This window comes from Acyrthosiphon pisum, chromosome A1, assembly GCF_005508785.2.
Source record: "Acyrthosiphon pisum isolate AL4f chromosome A1, pea_aphid_22Mar2018_4r6ur, whole genome shotgun sequence".
Classification (NCBI taxonomy): domain Eukaryota; kingdom Metazoa; phylum Arthropoda; class Insecta; order Hemiptera; family Aphididae; genus Acyrthosiphon; species Acyrthosiphon pisum.
In genome coordinates this window covers 77,904,873-77,932,164 of record NC_042494.1, presented here as the reverse complement: position 1 = coordinate 77,932,164, position 27,292 = coordinate 77,904,873, and the positions used below count along the sequence as shown (strand labels likewise).

Genomic DNA, 27,292 nt, shown 5'->3' with positions numbered 1-27,292 from the left:
TAGCTTTGGATGGAAAATGGTATTTTGTTTAATAATTAAAACTTGTTCAAAATAATCAACAAGGAATATTCATTTTATACAAAGTGCTAAAAATAATTGGCATAACTTCAGAGAAAAGACACTAAATCAATATCTTTAAAACGCACAATATGAACATAACTTTATACGGTATGGCAAAAAACAATATACATACACACACACATTACATTAGCAAATGTTCCTGCACTTGGTAGTTAGTTTTGATGTGTATTTTTTTCTTCATAATAACATATTTTTTTAAATTTGCTTTTTTCGGTTAGCGTTACAGAAAACTGTATGAAACGGAAATGAATGAAAATAAAATGGGATCTTTTTATCCCCATGCAATAACGATAAATGGCTGGAAAAAGGAATACAATTTGACAGGTGATCATTAAAAGAGACTACCATGTTTTTAAGTCAGGTTTTTAACTAGATTAACAAATGTGTTATTAGACGTTATGTATTATTATGATGTATATACCCGACACAAATTCATATATGAATGATATTTATTATATTATATACCGATATATATATTTTTTTTGTAGATATACAAACTAACCTAGATTATAACAATAACGGCTGTAAAACAAAATATGACAGATAATCATAAAAAGGGACCGAATTGCGCCAATAACGATAATTTATTTTGTCCAGGAACATAAAAAATTAAAAACAAATATACGTAAATACAATATTTCGAATTACAATACGCAAGAGATGTACCTATCCCAATATGTAAATAAAAAATAATAATAAATTAGTTTGAAAAAAAAATACTACTATCAAATGCGAAACAGATAAAAAAAAGCACGTCATAGTTCATTACCTTTTATAGATAATATACATCGGAGATCAAATATTGTGCAATTTTTTTTTTGTACACTGACTATATTATAACATGTGAACGAGATCTGTGACGATATTCCTGTCACCGGTTTTCACGAATCAAGGGGTGAAAAATGGGTAAAAATGTCGATGCATTGCCGCTTTTTCTGGCGTAGAGTTTTAAATATACTGATGTAATTTTTTTTTGAAGACACTAGTATCAAAAGTCACATTATGAGGTTTTTTATTTTAAATTTTAAATTGTTATAACTATATAATGTTATTAATAAAAAGTGGGTAAGTGGATGTCGCTCTGCTGTACAGTAGGTTACATTCGATTTGAATGCAATGATTGCATTCGATAAAAAACGATTCTGAGCGGATGAAGGAATCTTTTTTATTTAATTTTATTCGTTTCTATGGAGATAAACAAAGCGTTATAATAACAGCTTAAAAACGATTTATATAATTATAATTTATAATTAGAAAATATCATAAAAATGAAAAAAATAAAAAATAAAATAAAAAGCTCAAAAGTCGCTCAAATGTTTTGAAAATTTTACCATGTTTAGGTAAGGCTAATATAAGAAAACAACCCAAATTTAAAGTTTTTACGAATGTTTTTAACCGAGTTACAACAAAAAAACTCCCAAAATTAAAATGTCTATAAATAGCTCAAAAATGGTTAAAATTTCGAACTTTAAACCGTAAGGAACAAAATCCAAAATACAACAAAAAAGATCTATTGTAATTTTTCATTTGAAGCAATATTTCTGGTAGAAAACGTCGTCCGTAATTATTCAATATTATAAAATCGCGAAATTTTACGTTTTTCTCCTTTAACCGTTTTTTTTATAAATGACTTCTCTAAAGTACCAGTTCAAGAACATTACCTTTCAGAAAAGATGTTACACTTAATACTTTTGAGCAAGTTTAGGGGGAGAAAAAGGGTTTACATAATAAAAAAGAAATAAACATCATTGTAAAACCAATACATTCCCCGCTCCGCTCAGAATCTAAAATATGTGAAGTTAATTTTTTTCATTCTTAAGAGGACGTCGCACCCGCGTGTGTTGTCTCATCTTACACACATATGACATAGCAAATTTTTGTTTGCTAGTTTCATTAGGGTGCTACCATTTTTGATATTAGAGTGAATTGACCTATTATCAAACTTTTAGGTAACAACATTATCTATGTTCTCTCGTTGGTTTTTTACGATATTTTAATTTTTAAGTGAGTTATCAGTATGTAAAATATTTAAATTTGAAAATGTTCATAACTCATTTAAAAATTAAAATATCGTAAAAAACCAACAAGAAAACACAGGTATAATATGTTGTTAGCTAAAAGTTCGACAATAGGTCAATTGACAATTCACTCTAATAGCAAAACTCACAGCACCCTATTGAAACTAGCGAACGAAAATGTCCTATGTCGTACGTTTGTAAGACGGAGATAACACATGTGGGTGTGACGTCCTCTTAAACAGTGATTTTAATTTTAATTGCATAATATGTGCTGAGGAGAATTTTGATATACTTACAGTTATTAAAAATTGAACCTATGTAGTCTAAATTATTTATAAACATTTAAAATGTAGATAAAAAAGTGTTTGCATGTGATATATCAAGAACACATATACTACTACTCTGCTCATTTAAATTTTAAATGTTTGTAAATAATAAACTATTGATTGAATATTTTAAACATAAGAATCAACATTTTGGAAAAAATGTTCTACTACAGAATATTAAATCGGAATTAATTTGCTAAAACGTATAGTGTTTCGAGTACTCTAATAAATAGACGGGTAAAAAATTGTTTTCGAAAACACCGAAAATATGGGTAGGTACCGATAAAGTGATTGTCCTACGTTTAAAAAAGTGGCACTTGTATAATATGTATTGTATTAAAATATACCGTCTAGAAGTGACCGGTACACATAATATATATAGCATAGAAAAAGAGGCGTGGGACGCAATCGCTTATAGTGACTGTGGTAGGGGGTGTGTGGAAAGAGTAAACGAACTTGTATGGATAAACTATTATACTATAATATAGTGTGCGTTTTACTCGCTGTAAAAATCGTACGTCTGCACCACCACTGACACGAGTATATATTATTATACTCGTATATAGTTTAATTAAAAAGTTTTCTGGGAAAAATACCACAAACACGTTGCTTAATACGCGCGCAGTGCTCCTAGGTGGCGAATCGCACGAGCAAATAAACGGTCATATATATACGAATCGATGGCGGTTATGTATGTACTATGTAGGTAGTATAGCAGATACCTATACCTATTGCATATGTAATATGGTAAATGTGCGACGGGACGTTTTACGCGTCCAACGATGACAATATTATACACTACGACTACGCGGGTAAACGTTAAAATCATATCAGCGATAATAATCAAAAAAAAAAAAAAAAAATGAGGAAATCGAATTCAACGACTTAATATAATATTATATATATATCATATATCCCACACGCCCCAGGCGCATTTACGCTGTATATAATAATATATAAGCCACGATGTAGCCGGTTATGGTGGACACCTGGGCCGATTGCACGAACCATGCGTGAAGTATACACATATCTCTGTTTCTCTCTCTATTATATATATACAGACATAAAGAGTATATATACAACGAATGTATATATACAGATGGATTTTCAATTGTGTCCGTTAAATGCGCCGCCCTCACGCTGTCAGGGCGGGTTTTGAATTATTTATATTTACCGACAGTTAACGGGAAACTTTATAGGAAACGTCATGTTTAAATCCGAAGCCGAATTGAAGAGAAAGAGAGTGAGTGAGTGAGTGAGAGAGAGAGAGAGAGTGAGAGAGAAAATAAAATTATACGGGGTCAAAAGCTGAGTGCAAGAATTGTGCCAAGTCGGCTAAAAACGAATGCATGAACGCTTATTTCACAAACAGTTTGATCACTTGAGATGACCGAACAGATTATGGAGGTGATGTACATCAAACTATGCATATTGTAGGTTTGTTCATGTACGAGAGAACCCTAAGAGTAGTACTATGAGAGTAGAGGGTGAAATGTATTTTTCACTAGTGCGATATACAGCACTAGCTGTAGCGTTGAGTAAATTGTTTACAAAATATTTACAAACATAAAATTACTCTTTCGAGCTATCATAATACTATAATCATTGATTATGTATAAAACTCACCAGTGTTTGCGGAAATCGCGAACAGTGACTGGGGATTGCCCGTGGTGATTTTGTACGTGATTCTTGTGTCGGACATATCAGCATCCTCAGCTTCCAACTGTATGATCGGAGTATTTGGCGGAGCGTCTTCCTTCACTCGCGGATAATACACCGGGGCTTTGGTCAAAGGCACGTTGTCGTTAATATTCTTCACCTCCACATAAACCTATATGGACAATAAATCAACAGATTGTTTAATTACTATTATTTGTGTGCCACGCGTGTAATTGTGACGGATCGTATAATGATCGGGTGCCAATAATATGCTGTAACAGTAACAACATTAGAGCTATCTAATTTCCGGCGACGACACCATCTCAATTCAAACGACTCCAGGACGGGTGGATGGAAATATAATATGATGTGTTATATTTGCATGTAAATTTGCTCGTAAACGACGGATATGTTACGTAACAAACATTATGATGGTGTACACGTAGACGGATTTTGTGTACCCAAACAATATTGCGTATTTTCTTTCCACCCCTTTTCTGAAAGGGGGAATGTTATTTATTAGACTTTTCATAACAGAAGCGATACTTTTAACGATAATAAAGAAAAGAAATAAAAAACTGATTTTGATGACTGAATACAAAATAAATTAACGAATAAAGTTGTTGAAAACAACTAAAGTTTTAATACCTAGTCAAGATGAGATTATATAATGGTGCACGCAATTTTTTTTTTTACAAATGAGACTTTTTACACTGGGTAATATATAGAAATATAGAATTTTGCATGACCACGATAAGTTTACCAATTAAAAAAAAAAAAAATGACTAAATAAATAGGTATGGTTTTAATTAGGTACTTTTTTTTTTAACTGAGTCCACTAAAAATAAATGTATTGATTTTATTTCTGAATTTATAATTTGTTTATTACTTAAGTTTGGTTACATTGTTGTGTTTATGTCTTTTATAATATACACGCGCATGCAATACACCCGAAACATTGTAACGTACATAATATATTATGCATAGACGTATCTACCTATATAATGTTTGTATTTTATATATTGTTATAATCAACAGCATTAGACTACGAATGAAGAACCTTATTATAAGCTATTCGTGCCTATAAGTAATCATATTGTACGTAATTATGTATAATATGTACCTATACATAAAACTTAATGCGTTCATCATTTCAAAAGTTTAGTAGTTTGAATGTATTTTCTTAAAATATTTGTTAATGCTCAGAAAGTCAACTTAGTTTTAAAACTTTTACCCCCTTCTATTAATTTTAAATTGAGTGCTTGTAATACTTTATAATTAAATTATACCAAAAATCTACAAAATATTTATTTTATTTAGCAAATAATCATTTCGACAACTGTAATTATGTCATCGTGCCCAACTACTCAAGTCAAAACGTTTATGACTGTACATTTTCTTTTTGTGACTATCAATGATAGTCATACTAGTTCATTAATAACTGGATAAATCATTTTTTTGAAGTATCATATTGTTATACGTAAATACAATTTGAATATCCTATAAAATTTTCCGTTGTTAAAAACTTTCAATTAGTTTCTAAATATTAGAACACAAAAAGGTAAGACATAATTCGATAACTGAGAATTTACTCAGTTTCCTTTGTTTTTTTTTTCTTAAATTTTAAGCAATAAGGTTAGATAGTATTTCATCAGAGTAAGGAAATTGCATACTGGAACGAATCCAGAAATTTCATAGTATATTTAATGTGTTGCAAGTGGGAAAAAAGTTACGATTACCCACAGGTAGATGATTTGCACAGAAGGTAAAACCATTTTATAAGACGAAAATAGTTATGATTTGAATTATGGACCGGTAAATCTCAAAAGTGAGTTGTGTCAAAGATGAGAAGGAAATGAATAGTTCTAGAACGGGTGGCGGACTGGTATGCAATGTAATATAAAACAGCTAGGGATGTACGAACGAATTGATTTTGATGGTGAAGGGAATAAATGTATTTCGTGAAGTGGAAAAAATAAAATAATAATTCCACGCATTTGCTTTGTACAATATATTTTGGTTTTCGAGATTCAGAAGAGCATTGTAAAGATGTTCTAAATGACTAGATTTTCCGAAAGTCAGAGGAAATCGATTTATGTATACCTATCTATTATATATAGGTACATAAAGTTGAATTCCCGCTCGTGTTGTATTTTAAGAAGCACGAATTTCAAAGTATATTTAAATGACTAACTGCTTGTAATTGAAAAAAAATCCTTTTTATAAATAATTACAACAGAGATTAAAATCGATATTTTTTTCTTCATATCTTTAATTATATCCGTAATTAATCATTCACGTCCTTTGAAAAAAATCGTGAAATAATATAAAATAATTAAAGTTTAAAGTACTTTTAGATTCTGAACAGAGCATATGAATATGTATCGGTTTTACAAGTACCTGTATTTTTTTATTTGTTTGACGCACTTTTAGAACGAGTAAATATTAAGCTTCAATATTCCGCTTTGAGAGTGGTTTCTGGAAGCGAATTGGATCTAGATAGTTGTGAAAAGTAAAAAAAAAACAAAACAGAAAAGTAGGTAACCGCTGCAGCTGTGCTGTACAGTAGGTATCGAGTGTACCTCGCCATTGAGTAGGTCACTGTACTCTAAATGATGTGTTAAATATGAACTCGACAATAAATAATTAAAAAACATTTCAGGGCCCCCACCCCCCAAATTGACATTTTTTTATTTTTGAAACACCATTAGTGTGAATTTGTGGGGCATCTGTCTTCTTGGAAAATAACAAAATTAGGTCATAGAATATGAAAAACTATATTGAGCGTTCATTAGACTATATATTACTAAGTATATTTCATTATAATAACCAAATGAAACTGTAACTATTGGGTGGCTGCTTTCCTCAAACTTTTTATGCATTGTATATTTGTGTATAATTTATTGTTAACTATTTAATAATATGTTTTGATAAATTGTACGTTTCATAAGAAAAAAAAATTGTATATTCTATTTTAAATTTATATTGCTATTAAATTATGTATTTTACTATAGGTAGGTATTAGTATAATAAGGTTGGTCGAATTAATTTTTGCCGAAAACTTGGAATTTATCAGATTATTATTACTATTATAATATTATATCTTATAATATATATTATTGTTATGCACTTTTATTTCAATACCTACTGCACGATCCTATTCTCATTAGTTCATGCAGTATATTTAGAAAAACACATAGCTAATATAAAATGATAAAATGTATCGATGTATTGATTTTAAATACTATATAGACTCTATATATTAAAGAGTATGATAATATATGGGAGGTAATTCGAGTAAAAAAAAGATCACTTACTTAGATTTGAGAGGGAATTTGTGAGCACTGCGTATTGTACCCTGTTATGTACCTTTTACGTTTTAATAATATTTTGTAAGGGTTTCGGATTTTCATTTGTCAACACAACATTTTATTTTTATATTTTGCTATTTATTTTAATCAAAATATTTTATCCTTTCATTTATTTTAGAAAGAATAAAGTTAAACGAACAAATATAATGTTTTTTATGCCTAAAATTAGTAATATTGATTTTGTATAATTAAGAAAAATATTCCATGTATTTATTCTATACACCTATATAAATGAGGATCGACTTTCTTTACCTTTCCAAGTTTATTATTTTAGTTTACTACCCGTATTTGAGACTGTTTAAAGGAATTGAATCGAATCGATTGAACCAACATTTTAAAAATTCTGTATAGATATCTACGTTTTCCCAGTCAATATATTTTAATATCACACCAACTATAGTTCTGCACTAAGCAAATTGAGCGTTATCAAAGTTACAAAAAAATGTATAGACAGTACGGCACATAAACGACTGCAGTGCGTAGGACGATACTGATAATATAATATTTAAGGTACCTACGCTATACCAACGGAAGGGCAGTGGAAAACGTACTAACACATATTTGAACACCCTGTATACGTCAAATGCCTGCATGGTGTAGTAAATCGAATGGCCGGAATCGCATGTGAAGTATAGAATTAAAGAATATAATATTATAGAGAGACATAATAATATCTATATTATATTATTGTTCGAACATCAAACACTGCGCCGCCAATCTACGAAAAAGTGGTACCTAGCTATAATATTATTATGCCATGTGTGCGCGAGTAAATAAGGCGACCGCGGTAAAAACTTAATGCACCCACTAAATAGGAGTTATCTGGTTTTTCTAACAAATCGTACTAACTGGTATATTATATAATAATATAACGCGTCGTGTTTTCCGGTTGTCACACAATATCGTAAACATTTAATGTCAAAAGGCGTGCGCGTTATCCGCGAAAGCTAGTCAGCATATATGTCTCAAACGTTGACCACCACACAAATTATAATATACCTACGCGTATTATATACATACGACGGAATATAATATACATACATACATCACTACGAACCCCAACCTCCCCCTTTCACAGTCGATTTACACGTTCGCCGTCCGCAGTCGGGGGTCACCGACGGTCGAGCGTACGCGCATAAATAATTGATGCAAATTATAGCGTTATAATATCATCGTAGGTATACCTCGAGACGAGAGTGCATGGGAACGGTGGCGTGGTCAAAAGCCATCACGGTCAGCCAATACGACGATTTGGTCTCCACGTCCAGCACTACCATTGTCCTGATATTGCCTGTAAAAAAAAAATGAAAAACAATAATATTATTATTAAATATTAACAAATCAAATAAACTATATACTATAATTACTAATAACACATATACTGTGTAGCAAGGATGGCCATCTACTGAGAATATTTTATTTTCCTGTGAGAATCGACTAGCGTACGAAAATTACGTACGTACCATTTTTTTTTACCTTTAAGTCTTTATCACTAATATTATTAATAAATATGCTTATAGAAATAATTCAATCAAAGAGTAAATTTACACTTGTAGTAGGTTATCTAAAAATTGGTGTTTCACGTTAAATATAGGTGCTGTTAGCGACTTGGCGCAGATGCGTGTCATTGCATATCGTTGGCCAGTTAATCATAATCTGGAGAATAGTCCGTAATTGCTAAACGAAGAAGCTGCTCTTAATGGTCATCATAAATTGTAGCTCGGTATTGAACTCGAATAACATTCACGTGAGGAAATGTCATTTTACACGAACAGGTAAATCTGAAATATGCATGTGACTTATCTACTAAATGCGTATACTAATAAGTTCTAACAAATGTGGATCGGCTTTGAAATCTTCTGAGAGATCGACCGACCGTTTGGTCGTCTCTGCTACATTATAGGATAAAAAACGCATAGGTAGCGGCGAGTTATGTGTCGCCGCAGTATAAATAACAAAAATGACGTAATTATTATAATGTTGTATGTTCGTCGGGGGCTAAAAATTATGCCACAGGTTAGTTAAAAAGTTACCTATACATCGCCGTTTACATATTCATATAACCAAATATATCGGAGTAATGCGTACCTATAACCCGGCGCTGACTGGCAGACGATGAGGACGATTCCCGCGCGTATTTTAAATTGAATATTACATTTCCAATATATATGCGGCGGCGTATACTTTGTCGTTGACAACAATAGCTTTTGACACGAGTAAATATAAATATAAAATATATATATATATACAAACTTGTACTTATTATTATTTTTTTTTTGCTCTACGCATTTGGTGGTGTGTATTATTGAATTACTATAATAAGGCTTTTATTTTGAAACGTATAAAGGATACAATATTGTTAGACAGCTTGTCTGGACGAAACGGAAATATTTGTGTCTTAATGAACGCTGACAGAAAACCAGTATGCGGCTTGAAACTTGATCAAAAACACGACTATTTTGTTATCCGACTTAAAGTTGTCTCGTTACACGATATGATATATATTTTTATAAAACGGTATTCCGGGAGATGTTAACGATCACATTTATTTTGTCTTATTTTATCTCTCTGTATAATACCTATACTATAATATAATGTTTAATGCATGATTTTGATTGATTAGCAAACGAATGAGCTGTAGTCCGTGTATTATATGTAAATTTTAGATTGAGTTATGGAATGTGTTTATGATCGAGAAAATATATCAAATTAATGGTATATTTGGTCGTACGGAAAGGATACATCGTGCGTTATCGAATAATTTCGTCGGTGATGAATGACTAAGAAATGGACTTGCAAGAACAGCGTCTCAAAAAAGGACTACGCCGCATTATGTATTATATTATACTTCGATAGACTTTGTGAAAATTCTCCCCGAAAATGTCCGAACACAATACATTTTGCTTTTCAGACGTATTATTATTTATTGTTATTATTATTTCCGATTAAACGTGCAAACATCATCGGCTTCGACGTCCCGAAATAGTATACACACCGCCTTATACGAGTATATGGGTAACCGTATATGACGCCGTTTTCGTCTATATAGACATTAATATACCGACGAAGCAGCGTTTAGTTTCGAAAGAATTTGAAGAGACGTTCATCTAACTAAACCTATCCAACCTATAACGACTGTAACGGTGACACTGCAGTAACAGCGTTATCTGAACATTATTCCGAATGATTTCGGTTTAGAATTATTTCTCTATAGTACATTTTTCATTAGGCACATTATTTGATTAAACTGCTATTACCGTTCGTTGTGTTCTTTATTTGCTATACATATATTGGTTCTTAATAAATAACAATAATTCTATTATAGATCACGAAGTGGTTAAAAAATATGAATCTGGATGGGTAGGTAGGTACTCCCACAGATTTATGATTTACACACGAAATTACAAAAAATGTGAATTTTTTCCCAAAACTGTTGTATTATAGTGGGTAGTATTATTATATTTTAAGTTCATAGTAATTGTTGACGTTTCAGCACAACTTGCGAAAGTCGATCGTCCTTTGGGCTGTTGGTACGTGACACAACTACACCGTTGACTTCCAATTCGACTATAGATAATTTGTCTTAACGCCTAAATGGTCCCCTCCCGACTAGGAATTCAACTCGCGAACCAATTCGCACGTAAACTGACTCTAATAATACATATTAAAACGATTATTATGCAATCATCATTATTATATATATTGTTATTTCTATACCTCAACGAGATCGGCGAACGAGTCGCCGGCGTTAAGGTTTATGACGTACAATCCCGGAGGTCGGTCGGACAGATTAATTCTATCCTAATTGAAGAAACCCCTCGCACCCTTATAATGGAGCGGAGGACCACCACAGTTATACCATATACACGGTACCACAACCGTCAAGGCCTCTACTATACGCATAATAATCGATTACCACGAGGTCCAAACGCGTGCTGATTTACCACCGCGGTCACCGGACGTCGCTGTCGTTGTTCGCTGCTAATCAACATCATAACTTAAGAACGAGCAGCTTGCAGGTGCGGAGGAGACTCGGTTAGGTTTTTTTTGTCCGTTCCACAGGCGGACAGATATTTTAATAATATGATATATTATAATTAATATAATATTTCACACCTTACACGGATCTAGCGGGATCATTGTGGACGAACGGAACTCTCGAGGATTATATTATGCGAGTATAAATTTCTAGAAGTTATTTAACTACTTAATTGCTAGACATTTTTTTTTTAAATTTTCTTGACATTAAACAATCTAAACTTAGGTATATATAGATTAGTAATTTTTAACATTTAGTTTTAACATCAGACATCATTGGTTATGTATAGCGAGGTTAGCTAGGTTTTAAATTAGATCACCATAAATGATATGACTATCCTGTGTCGATCAATCGATTATTATTCATTACACGTGGACAGAAAATTGAACAGCGTGTAGTTTGTTTAAGTTTGTTAGAAACCTACCTATTTAAATATTAGACAACAGCAGCAAATCGATGTTTACGTTACTCAAGAGTTTAAGAGTTTGAAAAACGAATATACAGTCTTGAATACTAAATATGCAGTTCAATATTTACACATATTACGGTGTTTTTTAAGTACATGTATACTTTAGTCTTTTAGTAAACATTTTATGATTTCATAGACGAGTTATTCAATTAAGCACACGAAAGTGGTCAAATGTTTATTAAAACGTAATGAATATCAATGGAAATTTAACCACATTTTTAAAATTTACACACGCCAGTTACTTTGTAACACGCGGTCGTGTTCAAGGAGACACTAGAGAATATATATATGATACCAAATTTGTAAATCAACTTTAAACGATTAATCGTATTACTCAGATGTAATTTACAAATGTACAATTTCAATGACTTGTCTTAGTACAATTTTCCCTTGAAATAGTTTGCGAACAATTAAATCGGGGAATACTATATAGCTGTGAAGGGTTTCGTACTCGTTTAAAATTAAGTTCTTCTCAAAATTAACATATATTGTTTGTTGTTTTAAAATTTTCCTGGGAAGAGTTAAATTTTTTAAGAACCATGTACAATACACATTTCTGAATGAATAATATATTTAACTGAATATAGCTGGTAGAGAATTCTCACGCGGTATATAGTTTCTGAAAATAATTATTTCTTTTATTTAAAAGTGGTCTTAACCAATTTTATTGGTTGTGCACGGTAATTTATTTTAAGCACTTAGATCTTAAATCAATATTTGATTTATCATGAAACATGCAATACAATCTAATATGACGGACAACTTTGGGAAATAATTTGATCGTTATAATACTAGCGTGCGTGACTGGTACGTTTTTAGCTAGTATAAAAAAAAATAAACTCTGTATAAGTTTAATGTATTTTGTTGAGCCCTCGTAATCGAAACTTAAAACCAAACCCGGCACAATTTTAAATAAATTGAGTGTTATGCAATAAATATAAAAAGAAAAAAAATCAACTTTTATAAAATATTATTGATCCAACAACTCTCGCACGACGTAGGTATAAACTATTTTATCATTTTTGAGTTCAGAATTTGAAACATGCTTTTACTAGGTAGGTATCTAAAAAAGGATTATATGTTATGTTATTACATTGCAGTCTCGACTGCGGTATATATATATATATATATATATGAATACACATTGAACAGCAATAGTTGTACCTACTACCTACATTAAAAAATTATATATATGCATAGTTAGTTAATGGTGGAATCGCACGAATTGCTTCAAACGGAAACGACCGCGTTGTTGTAACGCATTATTAGTGATTTCGACAGAGTGCAACACACAAAGTAGACCGCCAAACATCTGGTACTGGCGAGAAAATCGCGAAAACTAGAATTAACAACGATGTCGAAGAAGAACGCACCCGAAATGAAATCCAAGATCATGATGATACGTACACCATAGTAGAGATCGAATGGTCTACGGTTTCCCTAGTTTGCAGTATCTATATACCAGCAAAAAGGAATTTTATACACATAATATACTATAGGAACGGCAGCCGTTTTCGATTCAATTTTACTCTGCCGGAATTTATTTATATGCCGGCCGATTCAATATGGATTTTCGCTCATTTCCCCCATTCCTTTAAACGTAGAATTTTTTTATTTTATTATTTTATCGCACAGGTACGATAGAAGAAAAAAGAACGGCCACACGAGTGTGTGTATGTTGGGGGTGGGGGAAGGGGAATCGTTGAAACATATTTCATTAGTTTTTATTTTATATTAAACCGTATGAAACCTATTTACGTTTTCTAATAATTTCAACCAAATTCAGTGAAATAAATACCAATAAGTTTATACTTGTGACTTGTCTAAACATTGATTTTTAAACAATAAAATAGTTTTACTCCCATGTGTTTTGGGTAGAATTGTATTATATATATACGAATTTATTTGGTTTTGATTCATTGAAAGTGTTTCTAAAAGTTTATAAGACTCAAATAAGTGTTCCGTGATCTTTATGATTATTATTTTCTTAATTATTATAACGGAATAACCAAAAAGAGATGTCGTTGAAAACAGGTGATAAAACTACACAGTTTTTTTTTTGTTATTTTCTTGAAAACTACTTAGAAGTTTTCCAAATGGACCTCTTTAAAGTACTATACGTGTCCAATCACCAATCTATTTAAAACTTTGGCACATTATCTCGACACGGAATATATCCACAAAACTAAAAACAAACATGCCGTTGTCAAACCAACACGAGAATTCAGCATTTTATGAAACAATATGCACAATATTGTACTAATATAATATGATAACAATACTTGTTGAATGACTTGAATTGCAAAAATATTAAAAACGAACGACGGTAAATTATTTTGTACATACAATAAACTGAAATATATTTAGTCGGTTTAATAAAATCAAGACTTGAGGATATATTATGGTCTATTCTCAATAAAATCAACTTAATATATAAGTACATATAATATATATGCGATCATCATCAATTTGTGAACACAAACCGTCTGGTCTGATATTGTATGCGGTGCGGTTGACGTAGAATTGACCTTTGTTTTAAATTTAATCATACTCTTTTGCTCTTAGACATCATATTGCGATGGAAGTTGAAGAGCTTTGAAGGAACTTGATTTCGTTGGCAAGAAATTTTAAGCTATTAAGGCACTACATATTGTGCATAAGTACACCCGACTCTCGAATTATGGCTCCATCGTATGGGATCTTTACGTAGCGGGAGATTATATTCACTTATAGAACGCGTTCAACGCAAATTTTTCATGATTCACTGGATTCCTAATAAATAATCTTCATTCACTCCACAATTATTGTGCCTCTGTGGCCTAGAGGCTTATATTCCATTCATTGGCCGAATATTATACGTGTTTTATGCCTTACATTTTTAAATAATTTGTTGTCTGGTCTAATTGAATCATTTACTTTACTTTCACTCATTAATTTCAAAGTCCCTCGGTGTTCTCATACCTATCCCATTCTACATTCCTATATTACGCACCTCGTATGCATACTATTACCGAAATTGCGTGTACACAATACAATACCTATATTTGTGTATTATATATATTAAACATTTTCAATAATAAGCAGACATATTTCATTCTCAATACGATGTTTCGTTCGACCCGTTTAGAATTTTGATCTCTGTGCCGCAGCTGTAGCATTGTCACCGATTTAAATCGATTTCTATACCTTGACGTTTTTTTGACTATCGTATGGACGTGTTTAAGATTTTGTATTTTCTTTGTGAAATTGTATTTACTTTTTCTCACTACAGAAATCATTTTTGTATTATCTATACGTCATATAACAATATTATATTACTGTCATTGATTGACGTCCTATTGACACAGCTGTATTGAATTTGCCTATATAACGCGCCGTCGTTAACAACAGACTGGCAACATTTTCTTATAGACTCACTTTCCGTTTATAAATACAATAATAATTGTTAATCATAGCACAATAAAACAATTTATCACATCACATTATTTACCTATTATAAAAACACCCGTATACCTAAGTATTCGTGAAGTTATATAGTAAAAAAAGATCACAGTACAGTTTTTGATAATTTAGCATACTTACTGAACATTACATAAGTATCTAGATACACATACAATATTGAATAGATATACATTCATATATATCGTATATAATATCTATATTAATATTATAATAATAATATTCATATTATGAATGTATAAGATTACATTGGTTAGTGCGTTTAGTAGTATACATACAATTTAAACGTATACGCCAAGTACAAACAAGATACTTTGTGGATGTGCAAGTGTTGTGTGTTTATGAATAAGTACTGTTTGTAAGTTTTCAACGAATACAATAATATTATGTTGCACAGCGTATTTTTCGTATTACTCGGTCATCAGTGAAAAGTAAAGTAGTGCAAATAACAAATTATAAAAACTCGTAGTAGAAAAAATTGTGTTTTGATTACATACATATCTGTATTTCGTATTACTTTTTATTGTTTGAATTGTACGCCCACAACGTTTCTAAATTGATGGTACAATAGTTCAATTACATAACGCAGAGGCCGCGGAAAAAGTTTTTTGAACACTTGCAAGTACATAACGGAAATTATTTATACGTTCTCGCCAAAATCATATAAATTGTAGTAGTATTATTATTCTTTAAGTTTTGTAAAGATAAATTTGTAGCTTTTAATAATTATTGTCTGTAAGTGGGTGGGTAGTAGCTATAACCTCGTAATATCATAATATACTTTATGCGAAGAACCGATTTCAATGTTTTAATATTAAACGTAGTTTATGGTTTTTCAAATTTTACGACGACGATAGCTTTTAAATATAATAGCAGGGCTCATAGAAAAATGAAATATTCTTTAATTCCCCCCCTCCATGCGAACTCAATATATATATTATTAATGGTATACGTATTGCAACAACACAGTCGCATAAATCTTTAGCTAAGCTACCCTTAGCCATCGTAAATCCAAATTGAGCAACAAGCTTAAATTCGGATTATAATGTACCCGTTTATGATCGTAGACAAGTCCCATAGGTCTTGTATACAACCCATGTAATGCGTAAATCCTACTTTCTTTTTAGTTTTTTTTTCGAGATGAAAAACGAACTACCGAAAGATAAAAAATAAAAACAAACCAATGAAACGTCTGTGTATTTATAAACGATTATAGATATCCCCAATAAAGAAAACTAAAATAACAAATAAAAACGTTTTAAAACCATTATACATTTATACAAACCTATTTTTGCAATAAACAATTATTGGTCGGTTACCTTTCATTAACATAAATTAATTAATCAAAGGTCAATTTATTTATATCCAAACACAATGTCGAGGTTGTTAGAACAAACAAATACAATAAAGCTATGTAATTCATTTAATTTAATTTTCCGAGTAAAATTCAAAATACTTCAATTATTATTTTGATCTCTACAATATAATCAAAGAGCTATAAAAAGGTTTTTTTTTTTATCAATATTTCACCTAATAGACATTAACCGTAAATTCAAATAATGGTAAATTTATAGTGTAGGTACTGTATTAAATTTTTTGTCATAAAATTTAGACTTAATTCACCGGCTTCAATTTTTATTCGAGTGTACGGTATGAAACATCAGTTCAAACAATTTTATGTATTTTTATAGGTACCTTTAATGTATGGGTACTCTTCCACTATCGGCCGTGTAGTACGTGTTCAGAATTTTCCAGTTATGTACTAAATTATATAATATTAATAAGAGTAGGGTATCAAAGTAGTGTTTTACTTGACACTAGTAATTATTATAGTAACCCTCCGACTACAAGGTAAAGTATTTGATCATTTTCAACTATTAAGTATGTATTGTAGTAACGTAAAGTATGTTTGAAAAAAAAAAAAAATTTTACTAACGCAAATAAAAATGTACAGGAATATAACGCCATGTCGAAAAAAAAGTAATAACCGTGTAGGTACCTATATTCGACAAAATTATGTTATAGGTACACTATATTATAATATATAATTAACGCAGAACGCATTTACTATACTCTCTCTATATATATTTGGTTCGTTGCAGTATGTCGGTTTATATCAACCGTCACCGGATACATCATCATATATACGTAATATATAATGTTTTAACGATTTATTCGTTATATACGACCAGTGCGCGTCATATAATCTGTACATTTTTTTTTGGGGGGGGGGGGGCGCATTTGATCGTTCGAGTTAAAATATTTGTATTATTATAATATTATAACGTTGTATACATCACACACGGTGGTGTAAACCACGGTATAAAACATAACCACCCCGTTCCCCTTTCGATCGCCGACTCGAAAATCGGCGGACGAAAACGATTATAATACGAGAGTTTATACACAAACGCGTGTTTATGACTAATTTATCGGCCGAACGCGAGGCAGTTAATGGTGTATTTCGGCGGCGGCGGCGAGTAATAATATAACCGCAGGCGTGTTCGATCTGCTAATAAAGGATGGCGGAAATCGTTTCAAATAATATAATGTAATACGCGTACACGAGTGCAATAATTATTATATGTGTATAGCGCGGTCGAAATAGTTTTGTGGCTGCGGACGTGAAGAAGAAGATTATAATAATAATATATTATTTCCTCCACCGCCAAAGAGACGATTTAGACGATTCCGACGACACGCGACTTCGTCGAGGGAGGGGATTGCGGGGCTTGAGTATTATACTATAATATATTATTATGTACGTTAGCTCTCGCGAATTCGTCAAATGTTTTATCTGTTCCTCCGGCGATGGTATTCGCGGCGCGGCGTCGGTTTCCAAGTTTTGATTAAAGCACAATTGTACATTTATATTTCGGGCGTCTGATGCACCACCAAAGCGGCTGGAGCTCCCCCCACATAGTCAAACCTCCTACACAGCGCTCGTTTCGGCTAATTATTAACGGTCGAGATTCACAAAAACAAAAAATTTTTACGTGGGCCGCGGCTAAGAAGTTCACAGTAGTACACACGATTGCGGGACGGCACGTGCTTTTGAGACGGGCCGTGACATGGGTATAAATTTACAAAAAAATAAATAAAAACCATTTCAAAGCGCACACGATGTTAGAACAATGAAAATACTTAACACAATAATAATTGATTGTACCAACAGGGCACGGGGCGATGAAATCTGCAGCTGCAGGAGTGCAGGGCATCTACTCTCGATAGGCGTAACTTACGCATAGTTATTATATGTATAATAACTATATTCACGATCCGACGGAGTGAGCTACATACTATATCGTAGTGGCTTTTGTATGATGATGATGATTTGAGAATAGAATTTTAGAGATTTTCCTACAGATTTTAAGAAAATTGCACAGCAACCGCATATTGAAGATGGTGAAATGTATAGAACAAAATTAGCACTTGGTACGTTGTTTTTTAACCAAATCTATATTTCTTATCTACAAACATATATTTTTTGTTTTTAATTTGTTTTATTATACAATCTGTAAATATATTATTTTTATATTACAATAAGCATAAGTGTTGTGATAAAAGTAGAATAAGAATAATAAAATGGGACGTCTTGACATAGTTAAATACACGATCAGTAATTCGATTATATAATAACTATATTTTGTTTTAATGTTATTTTATTATGATTCATTCAATTGTAAGCGTTAAAAATCAAGAATAGGTTCTTTATAATTTAAAGCTTCATAATATTTTAAAATATTATTAATTATAAATTATAATATCATTTAACTATTGTTGTTAAACTTAGTTGGTTTTATTTTACAAATGTACGTGTTTAATTTTTTTGATGTCAGTAACTACAACATTGTCTCACTGTATTCCACAGAATAACCACTGTGGTATCAGTACCAAGCGGCTGACATCATTTAACACAGTTATCAATAATAAATGAACTATGAATTTCTGTCTCGTCTCACGTTTTAACTTACTTAATATATTATACTAAAATCTTAAGTTTACTAGTTTACATGTATGAGAGGCTCCCATTGTTTTTTTCCACAGTGTAATTTATTTGTTGTTTTTATTATTATTATATATTTTAAGATTGAAATATATAGTATCTACCTACCCATTAAAATAAAATTACGTAAGTACAACTTATTTTGTATTTCAATTATAAATTAATTATGTATTTATACTTTGATCAAAATTTTGAATATATTATTGAGATTATACGCTATATAGATAACATTATGATTAATAAATAGTCATTCCCGACCATTTTCTCCAAGTTATGTTCCGGAAATTACCCGACCCTAATCACTGTTACTATATAATATATGTTATGTAATCTTTTAATTGTCAAAATAATTAGCATTCATTATTATTAGTAATAATAATAATAATAACACGGCGGGAAGGATTGCGAAAAATGAAGTCAGATGATGGAAAACAGCCGCAATAGGAGCCCCGTCTCCTATTTTATTACTCGTTCCTGCAGGGGATTTCCTATTTTTTTTTTGACGAGTGTCGCTGGTGTGATCACAACCAACTATAATCGGGTTCTACTATTAAAACCAGATCCCCTCAGACGAAGGGGACGACTCTAGCTACAGAGATAGCAATTAAACACGTATTTCGTGCAAAAACAACAATACTATAGAATGTATTATATTGGAGCAGCCAGTGGACGGAAAACGACGGGGACAAAAAAAAATACTCGAAACAATTCTTCTTCTAATGAAATAATATTATAACAATAATGAGTGGCACACAATATATAATATATATGTATATAAATATAATATCATATGATATATATATATATAGAGCCTCTTTGGTCTCAACCGAAACCCCGACGTTTGTATCGGACGGAGATTTTCGACGGCCTCTCGCACGGTGGTGGACTTTTAGTAGATTTATGAAACACAATACGTTTATTATTTTTTTTTTCTTCGCATAAGAAAGCCATAGAATCGTCGCCACCGACAACGACCCCGTGCGCGCACCACCCGAGACGGCGGCTGAAATCCAATAAGCGCTACTCGGATACGCGTCGAAAGCGGAGAGCGTTTGTCGGTTGTTGTTTTGTTTTACGCAGCAAGCGGACCCTCTGCGCGTACGCGAATGCACGTCGAAAACATAAATTTACATGTTTTATAAGCGATAGCGGAACACACGGACGAGGAAGGGGAGGGGGGTGAAATAACAATAAAAAAACCAAAAGATTTTTTTCTCCCCATTGAACAGTAAATTTCTTTGGCAAACTCAATATCGTTATAACGCGCGCGGGTCTCGCACGAATCTGAACATACGGCGCGTAACAAACGGCTGAAGGCCTATAGGTACAAACGTTAAACCTCTGCTTTATATATATATTATTATATAAGCCTTCAAAGACACATGCGCAAACGATTATACACGACAACTACAATTCGATTTCGTGGTAACCGCGATAATAATAATAATATATTATATTGTAGGTATACCGCCGCTACGGTTTTCATCAAAATAGATAATATTACATAAAATATAAGAGGCTTTGTCATTCAATTATTACATAGGTATGTAGTAGGTACGCGTATACACACGGTTATAATTTATTATAAGTGCAGGGCATCATATATATATGGCCCTATCTTGGAAAATGGTGAACACAGGGTTATAGAACCCTTTGTCTGAAGGTCCAATGGGATATAAAAGTAGTGACATAATCAATAAATGGAAAAAGACCAAGAGGATCTATAGGCAAAGGTGGATGGATATAGTCAAGTCAGACTTACAAAATTGTGCACCAGGATCAAGACTAGAGGAGAGTAAAAATAGAGAAAGGTGGCATGAAATAGTTAAAGCAGCGAAGGCCCTAATTGGGCTATAAAAGCTAGAATAAGAATAAGAAGGGGTGGACGAACGAAAATAATTTTTACGCGGCAAAAAAGTAATTATTTAATTTATATTTTTATCGCTCGTCGACCATCATAATACATTATTAATGTAAACATCATCGACGGCAAGGGGCCACGGGGAACGCGTCGAATGTATAATATAGAAGCGATTGAATCGCGCCCGGCAATTATACGACAGGACATCCTATTAAGTGCGCGGAGACGGGGATTAGGAACAAAGCCAAAGAAGTTAACCGATCGATACGTAAGTATTATAATAATATTATATTATAACAATATCACAGTCTTAAAATACATATTCGAATAGTCACGAGTTTCAAAAAAAAAAATGTAACAACGGGATTTTTTGTCATCCTAAACAATTAATGTATCCACGCGTTTTGAAACTTATTCGAGCGTGGATCTTTTGAAATCCAATGCGAATTTATATTGTATAGGTATATGAGTGATTTATACATATTATAACCGGTATGTGTAGGTAGATATAGACGTATGAAGGTAGGTGTAGTTGAAAGCGCGAGTCAATTCAACCGAGTATATTTTGAAATATATTCCGTAACAACCACCTGATCAGTGGTGTGAACATAAGTATTGTACAGGAGAGGAGGGGATTTGAGGAGAAAAACATAACCCATGTGTATTTCAAAAAATATATGCGCTTTAAGGTTTACAATAATATTCACATATAAAAAAATAATTTTGGACGAGAACGGAGCACTTCCTCAAATCCACTAACAACTATCGTACACGACTGATGATGCGATAGCTCTATCATGACACCGTGACAGCAACTATCATACCTATTTCCATCAAGGCGACAGTCTCATTAAAACCCCATCATATCGGCTGTTACGATTGGGACTAATGTGTTTTACTATCATCGTGAAGACTCGGCTTAACAAGTGAGATCGGCGATTAGATCTGTTATATTGTCTACGTATTGCATATTGTGCAGCTGTGTTTAATACATAACTATATTATATTATTGCCGGGTTGCACAAACAATGACTAACCATCGAATGAATCAATAGCGTGCTAATTGTTCCTCGACCATGATTTGGTGGCCCATTACATTTTAGCAAACAATTAAATTAATACATTTTTTTCATGCAACTCGGCATATATTATACAGCATAGGTAGGTATTATAGTAGCAGTTGCACTACCTGTATACAATTTGTATGCTGCCACTATGCATTATATATAATATATTATATTGTGTATTAATTGATATGTGAGATATGTATAGTTAAATTATGTAATACATTTTTTAGGAATACAAATAAAATAATATTTTTTAGTATTTTCTAAAAAACATTATTTTACTTACACCCGTTTGGAATTAGAGATTTCTGACCTGGACGTACAATATAATATTTCGCTTGTTATTCGTTTACTTTCCAAAATTAATTTAGAAGGCTATTTTTTGTAGTTTTCCGAAATTTTTTTACAAGATACTATTATTTAAAAAAAAAGATCATGGGTACCTATACAAATCCCCTTGTATACCTAAAATATCATAAACTCTACACTTACTGACTAACTTCTGAACATTATTTTCTGCAAAAAGGTTTGATAATATTCGTGGAAAAATACACTTTTAAAATTATGCACTGTCTTATCAGCCCATCATACTCGAAATCGTTTAAAATATTGAATTAAAAGAACACTACAAAGTCCCTCTCCATAATATCATAGTATCATCAACTCACGCGTGTGGGCGTACAATAATAATATTATAATAATGGTCGGCATTTGTTTCAAGTTTTAAAAATATATGTTTTGTACGGATATACGCCGTTGCAGGACTATAACGTATATCCATAAACCATATTGTATGTTACATAAAAGATTGAAAAAAAATATCACGACGATTTAGCTACTATTATGATATATGCACTATGTATATCACATATATGTACATGCATTCAATTGGAGTTTATCGCGAGCTACGGCAAGTTTGAATAATATTATATATTATTATGTATATATTACGACGTTTTGCGCAGCCAGAAAGCCAACAAAATATATTAACACGAAATTTATTTTATCGCGTCAAAAGTTCTTTTCAGTTTCTAATATATGTAGATTACGAACAAACTTTAATATAAACCGGAACGTCATAATTATAGAAATTTCATATACTACACGGGGTCACGGCGATTAAAGTTAAACTTTAACCTTTCGCTCGTAACTACCTATGTTATACGCGTGCAGGTAGGTATATAATTTTCGATATCCTGCTATTGTTGTCGGGGAAAAAAATACCACTACTTCTCGATACACCCACCCCGGGGTGTTGCGAGAATGTCGGCCGTTACATCGAAATCTAATAATTCGACGGGGTCGATTAAAAAATAAAGTTTCTCCGATGCACGTGATAGGGTCGCGTCGGCCCGACGGAAATATTATATTTTAAAACATTTTATGGTATATATATATATATATAGATAATTTGGAGTTTATAAAGCACAAAAATGACGGTGGCAAGGTAGTCGCAACCGTGCAAAGTGTATACAGGGCGAATCATTGATGGCACACCCAACCTTATTTTATTTTTATTTTTGAGTAATAATGAATTTATTCAAATTCTGATTTTTGGCAATTTATCTAAATTATCAACATTTTAACGAGTAGTTTCTGAGTTATTTTGAATGGTGGATACTAGTTACTGAAGATTTAAAACTATCGTGTCAAATCCCATTTTTTCCAAATCCATTATCATTGACCTGTTATCCTTAGTACACCACAACATAAAACTACTCGATCGAATTCCAATTTAAGTCTTCCATCTGATTAACAATTTACAGGATAAATGAATCATTTAAAAAAAAAATTAATAATGCCACAGGACACCCCTTAAATGGTAGGTATATAAAATCTAAATATTACAAAATATGGCCTTTGAGTATATTTGCTACTTAAAAATTCAAAAAATCAGAATATAGATTAATTCATTATTTAAGGAAAAATGGTGGTAGGTAAATGCTTAGTGAATCACCTTGTATATATATATGACGTACACTACACTCACTACGTTGAGGAATTATTATTGTTGTTGTGATGGTCCGTCCGGATATCATGTTCCGGTTATGCCTTCATGGACCCGCACACCACTATTATACATACGCACACATACATATATAATACATGTCTGTGTTATAAATAATATAAAATGTATAGTTTACCTGAAAGTATTTTATTGTCGTCTATATATAGACAGGAAAAGGGGCAAAAACTCGACGAATCGCGTGCGCCGCGAACGTAGGGATAGAAGCACACAACAGGGGAAACGGGACTTGACCGGACGACGCTCCTGCTGTATGATAATAATTAATAATAATATCTGACGTATACCTATATACCTGCCTACGTATAATAATACGATCTGTATATAGGAACATCGATAGTATATATCATACTCGGTCTCGTGCGTATGCAACAGTTTTCGGGAACGAATATATTATTATTAATACTATTCAGTCCCGAATTTAAATGAAAAAACGTGTAAATATTAATAGAACGAATTATTAAAAAATTCAAAAAATATTCTATTACCTATAGGGAGCCACCATAGTAAAATAAGTTTAATACACAAAATATATTGATTTATACATTTGTTATAATATTTAGGTTACAATTGATTATTATGAAAAAAAAACTATATAGTTTTGATTTGAGAAATCAACACGAAGTAAAGTAAAACGGGTTTTTAAATTTGCAAATTGAAAACTGCTGCAGATATCCACTAAGTAATAGGACGAAGAACGGCCTCGATATTTTTAACTGTATTGTTAAATATTCGTGATTTATGAAAAAATATTCTATTATTGTGTTTTCGACTTAAATATGCAAAAATTAATTTTAACATTACGCATATTATAATATGACACGTACCTACAGATTTTTAATCAGAACAACGGTGGTTATAAGGCGTAATTATATAAAAATATGCATTAGCATATTATATAAATCTTGGCCCCTGTTATTATATTACATAAATAGGTATTGTATTATTACACTTGACGTGAGAGCGGACGAAAGAAGAAAATAAAACCGGGATTTAACGCAATGGCAATTATAATATAATATCCACGCACTTCTTGACATTAAGTGCGTGTGTAATGTGTACATATTATATTGAATTCGATCGGGAAAACAAAACTCAGTGCATTTTATACGGTGCTGAGCAGACGACACGAAATACGTGTGATTTTCTCGTGCACGGGGTCGACACTTTTGTTCCAGAAAAGGGGAAAAAAATAAAAATTCGCTATTATTGTCACACGCGCGTGGCTGCGCGTCCCGAAGGGCTCGCGTGACTCGCGCAGTCGTAAAACTCGCGATGCTAGCAGACCATTTCTAGTGAGGTTGGTGAGGGTGGGGGTTGTCCGAGTGGGGAAAGGTGAGAGGGTGCGACAGATTTTCAGAAAATAAACAACCCGTGACGAGGGCGCGGGGGTGGTGCCATTTTTTGCTTTCTTTTTTTTTAGTCACTCTGTGAACTTTGTTTAACCGGAGATGGTCGAGTTATTGTGTTGTACCTACCTAGATATATTTGATATGTTTGGTTACATATATATTTCTTTATAGTTTTTTTGCTGTCTCTTGTTGTTAACTATATTTTGGCAAAAATCATTAAAATACCTAGTTAAACGATCTCTTCAAAGTACAATTTGGGTCAAATTCTCAATACCTACAGCATGTGCAGTGCACACATTTTTTTTAGTCTTACTTTAGTTCTCAATAAGAATGCGTGAAACGTCGACTTTGTAAAATAAAAAACTCGTTTCCTTAGCTCATCTCAGAATAATGATAAAATAACCATGATTTTTAAACAACCCTTTGCATATTATATACGCTATGATTGGAGAAAAAACGCAAGCCCACATTCGAACCATTTTTACCGAAATTCTGCGCAAACCTGCGGAGTACCAGATTCACATGTAAAAGTAGAATGTCAAAAATCTCAGTCATCGCGGGTCACCTAGTGCCTACCCTCAAATTTACTCACACTTTGCATAACTCGGCCGCGGCAATCACAGCCGCAATATATATAATAATAATAATAATAATAATAATAATAATAATATCGCAACGGTTTTCGACAACTTGACGGTAATTTTACGGTTCGGTTGTGAATATTATATTATGCCGTTACGCACCGCGGCGTATCAATCAGACGCGAGATTCGAAAGCTTCCACATGCGACGGATATATAAGACGTCTTTGTCGTAAAATGTTTTTTTCCCTTTCTGAAACCGTTACGTCTATGGATTTTTGTAGTCTGTCACGTTCAAAAATATTTTTACGCGGAAATTTTTTTTCTCTCGCTGTACGACCGCACACGCATCGCACATTCACGTCACGTTATACAAGTTCATATGACGTTGACACCGCGAGCGAAGTGGATGTACTACGCGTGTGCGGGTGTGTGTGAAAATTTGGCATCGCTTTATTATCCATTGCAAATTTTTTACACACGTAAGTGCCCTACGTACCATACATTTTAGAACGGTTTTCTTTCTTGCGAGTTTCGAGGGGAATAAATCGTAAAACCTTGGCGAAAAAGTAATTGGCTAAAAATAAAAAAAAATAATAATAAGAGAAACATTTATAGCCGACGACCGTTTACATTTATATTAAAACAACGATGCTCGTTCTACCGTTTATTTATTTTTCATCGACTACGCTTTTTGTGATAAAAACGAGACGGTGCACAATATTGGTGTAATTTTATTATGAATAAAAAAACACTACCGACAAAGTGACTCATTAAATAGTAATTACGATTAATACACAATATATTAAATTACATTATAGAGAAACAGGCGAATAATGTTCGCCAACAGCAATGCAGTCAGACAATTGTGTGTACCTATTTTAATTGTTATACTCATTAGTGAACACACTGTATATACACATATTATCTCTGTTCACCTATAATGAGTATGTCAGTATGAAATAGACGAATTTAATT

General features: G+C 32.3%; 1 protein-coding gene across 3 annotated transcripts in view; it reads right to left on the bottom strand.

Annotated features, from left to right (window-relative positions):
• Positions 1 to 27,292, bottom strand: part of LOC100164473 (fat-like cadherin-related tumor suppressor homolog) — a 163,167-nt gene that overhangs the window by 29,606 nt on the left and 106,269 nt on the right. For all 3 annotated transcript variants that reach the window (XM_003242029.4, XM_003242028.4, XM_016801538.2), the window contains 2 exons: positions 8,640 to 8,746; positions 4,052 to 4,256 (listed from right to left, as the gene is read on the bottom strand). In XM_003242029.4, coding sequence (XP_003242077.1) covers positions 4,052 to 4,256; positions 8,640 to 8,746 — 312 coding nt within the window. The remainder of the gene's footprint in view (positions 1 to 4,051; positions 4,257 to 8,639; positions 8,747 to 27,292) is intronic.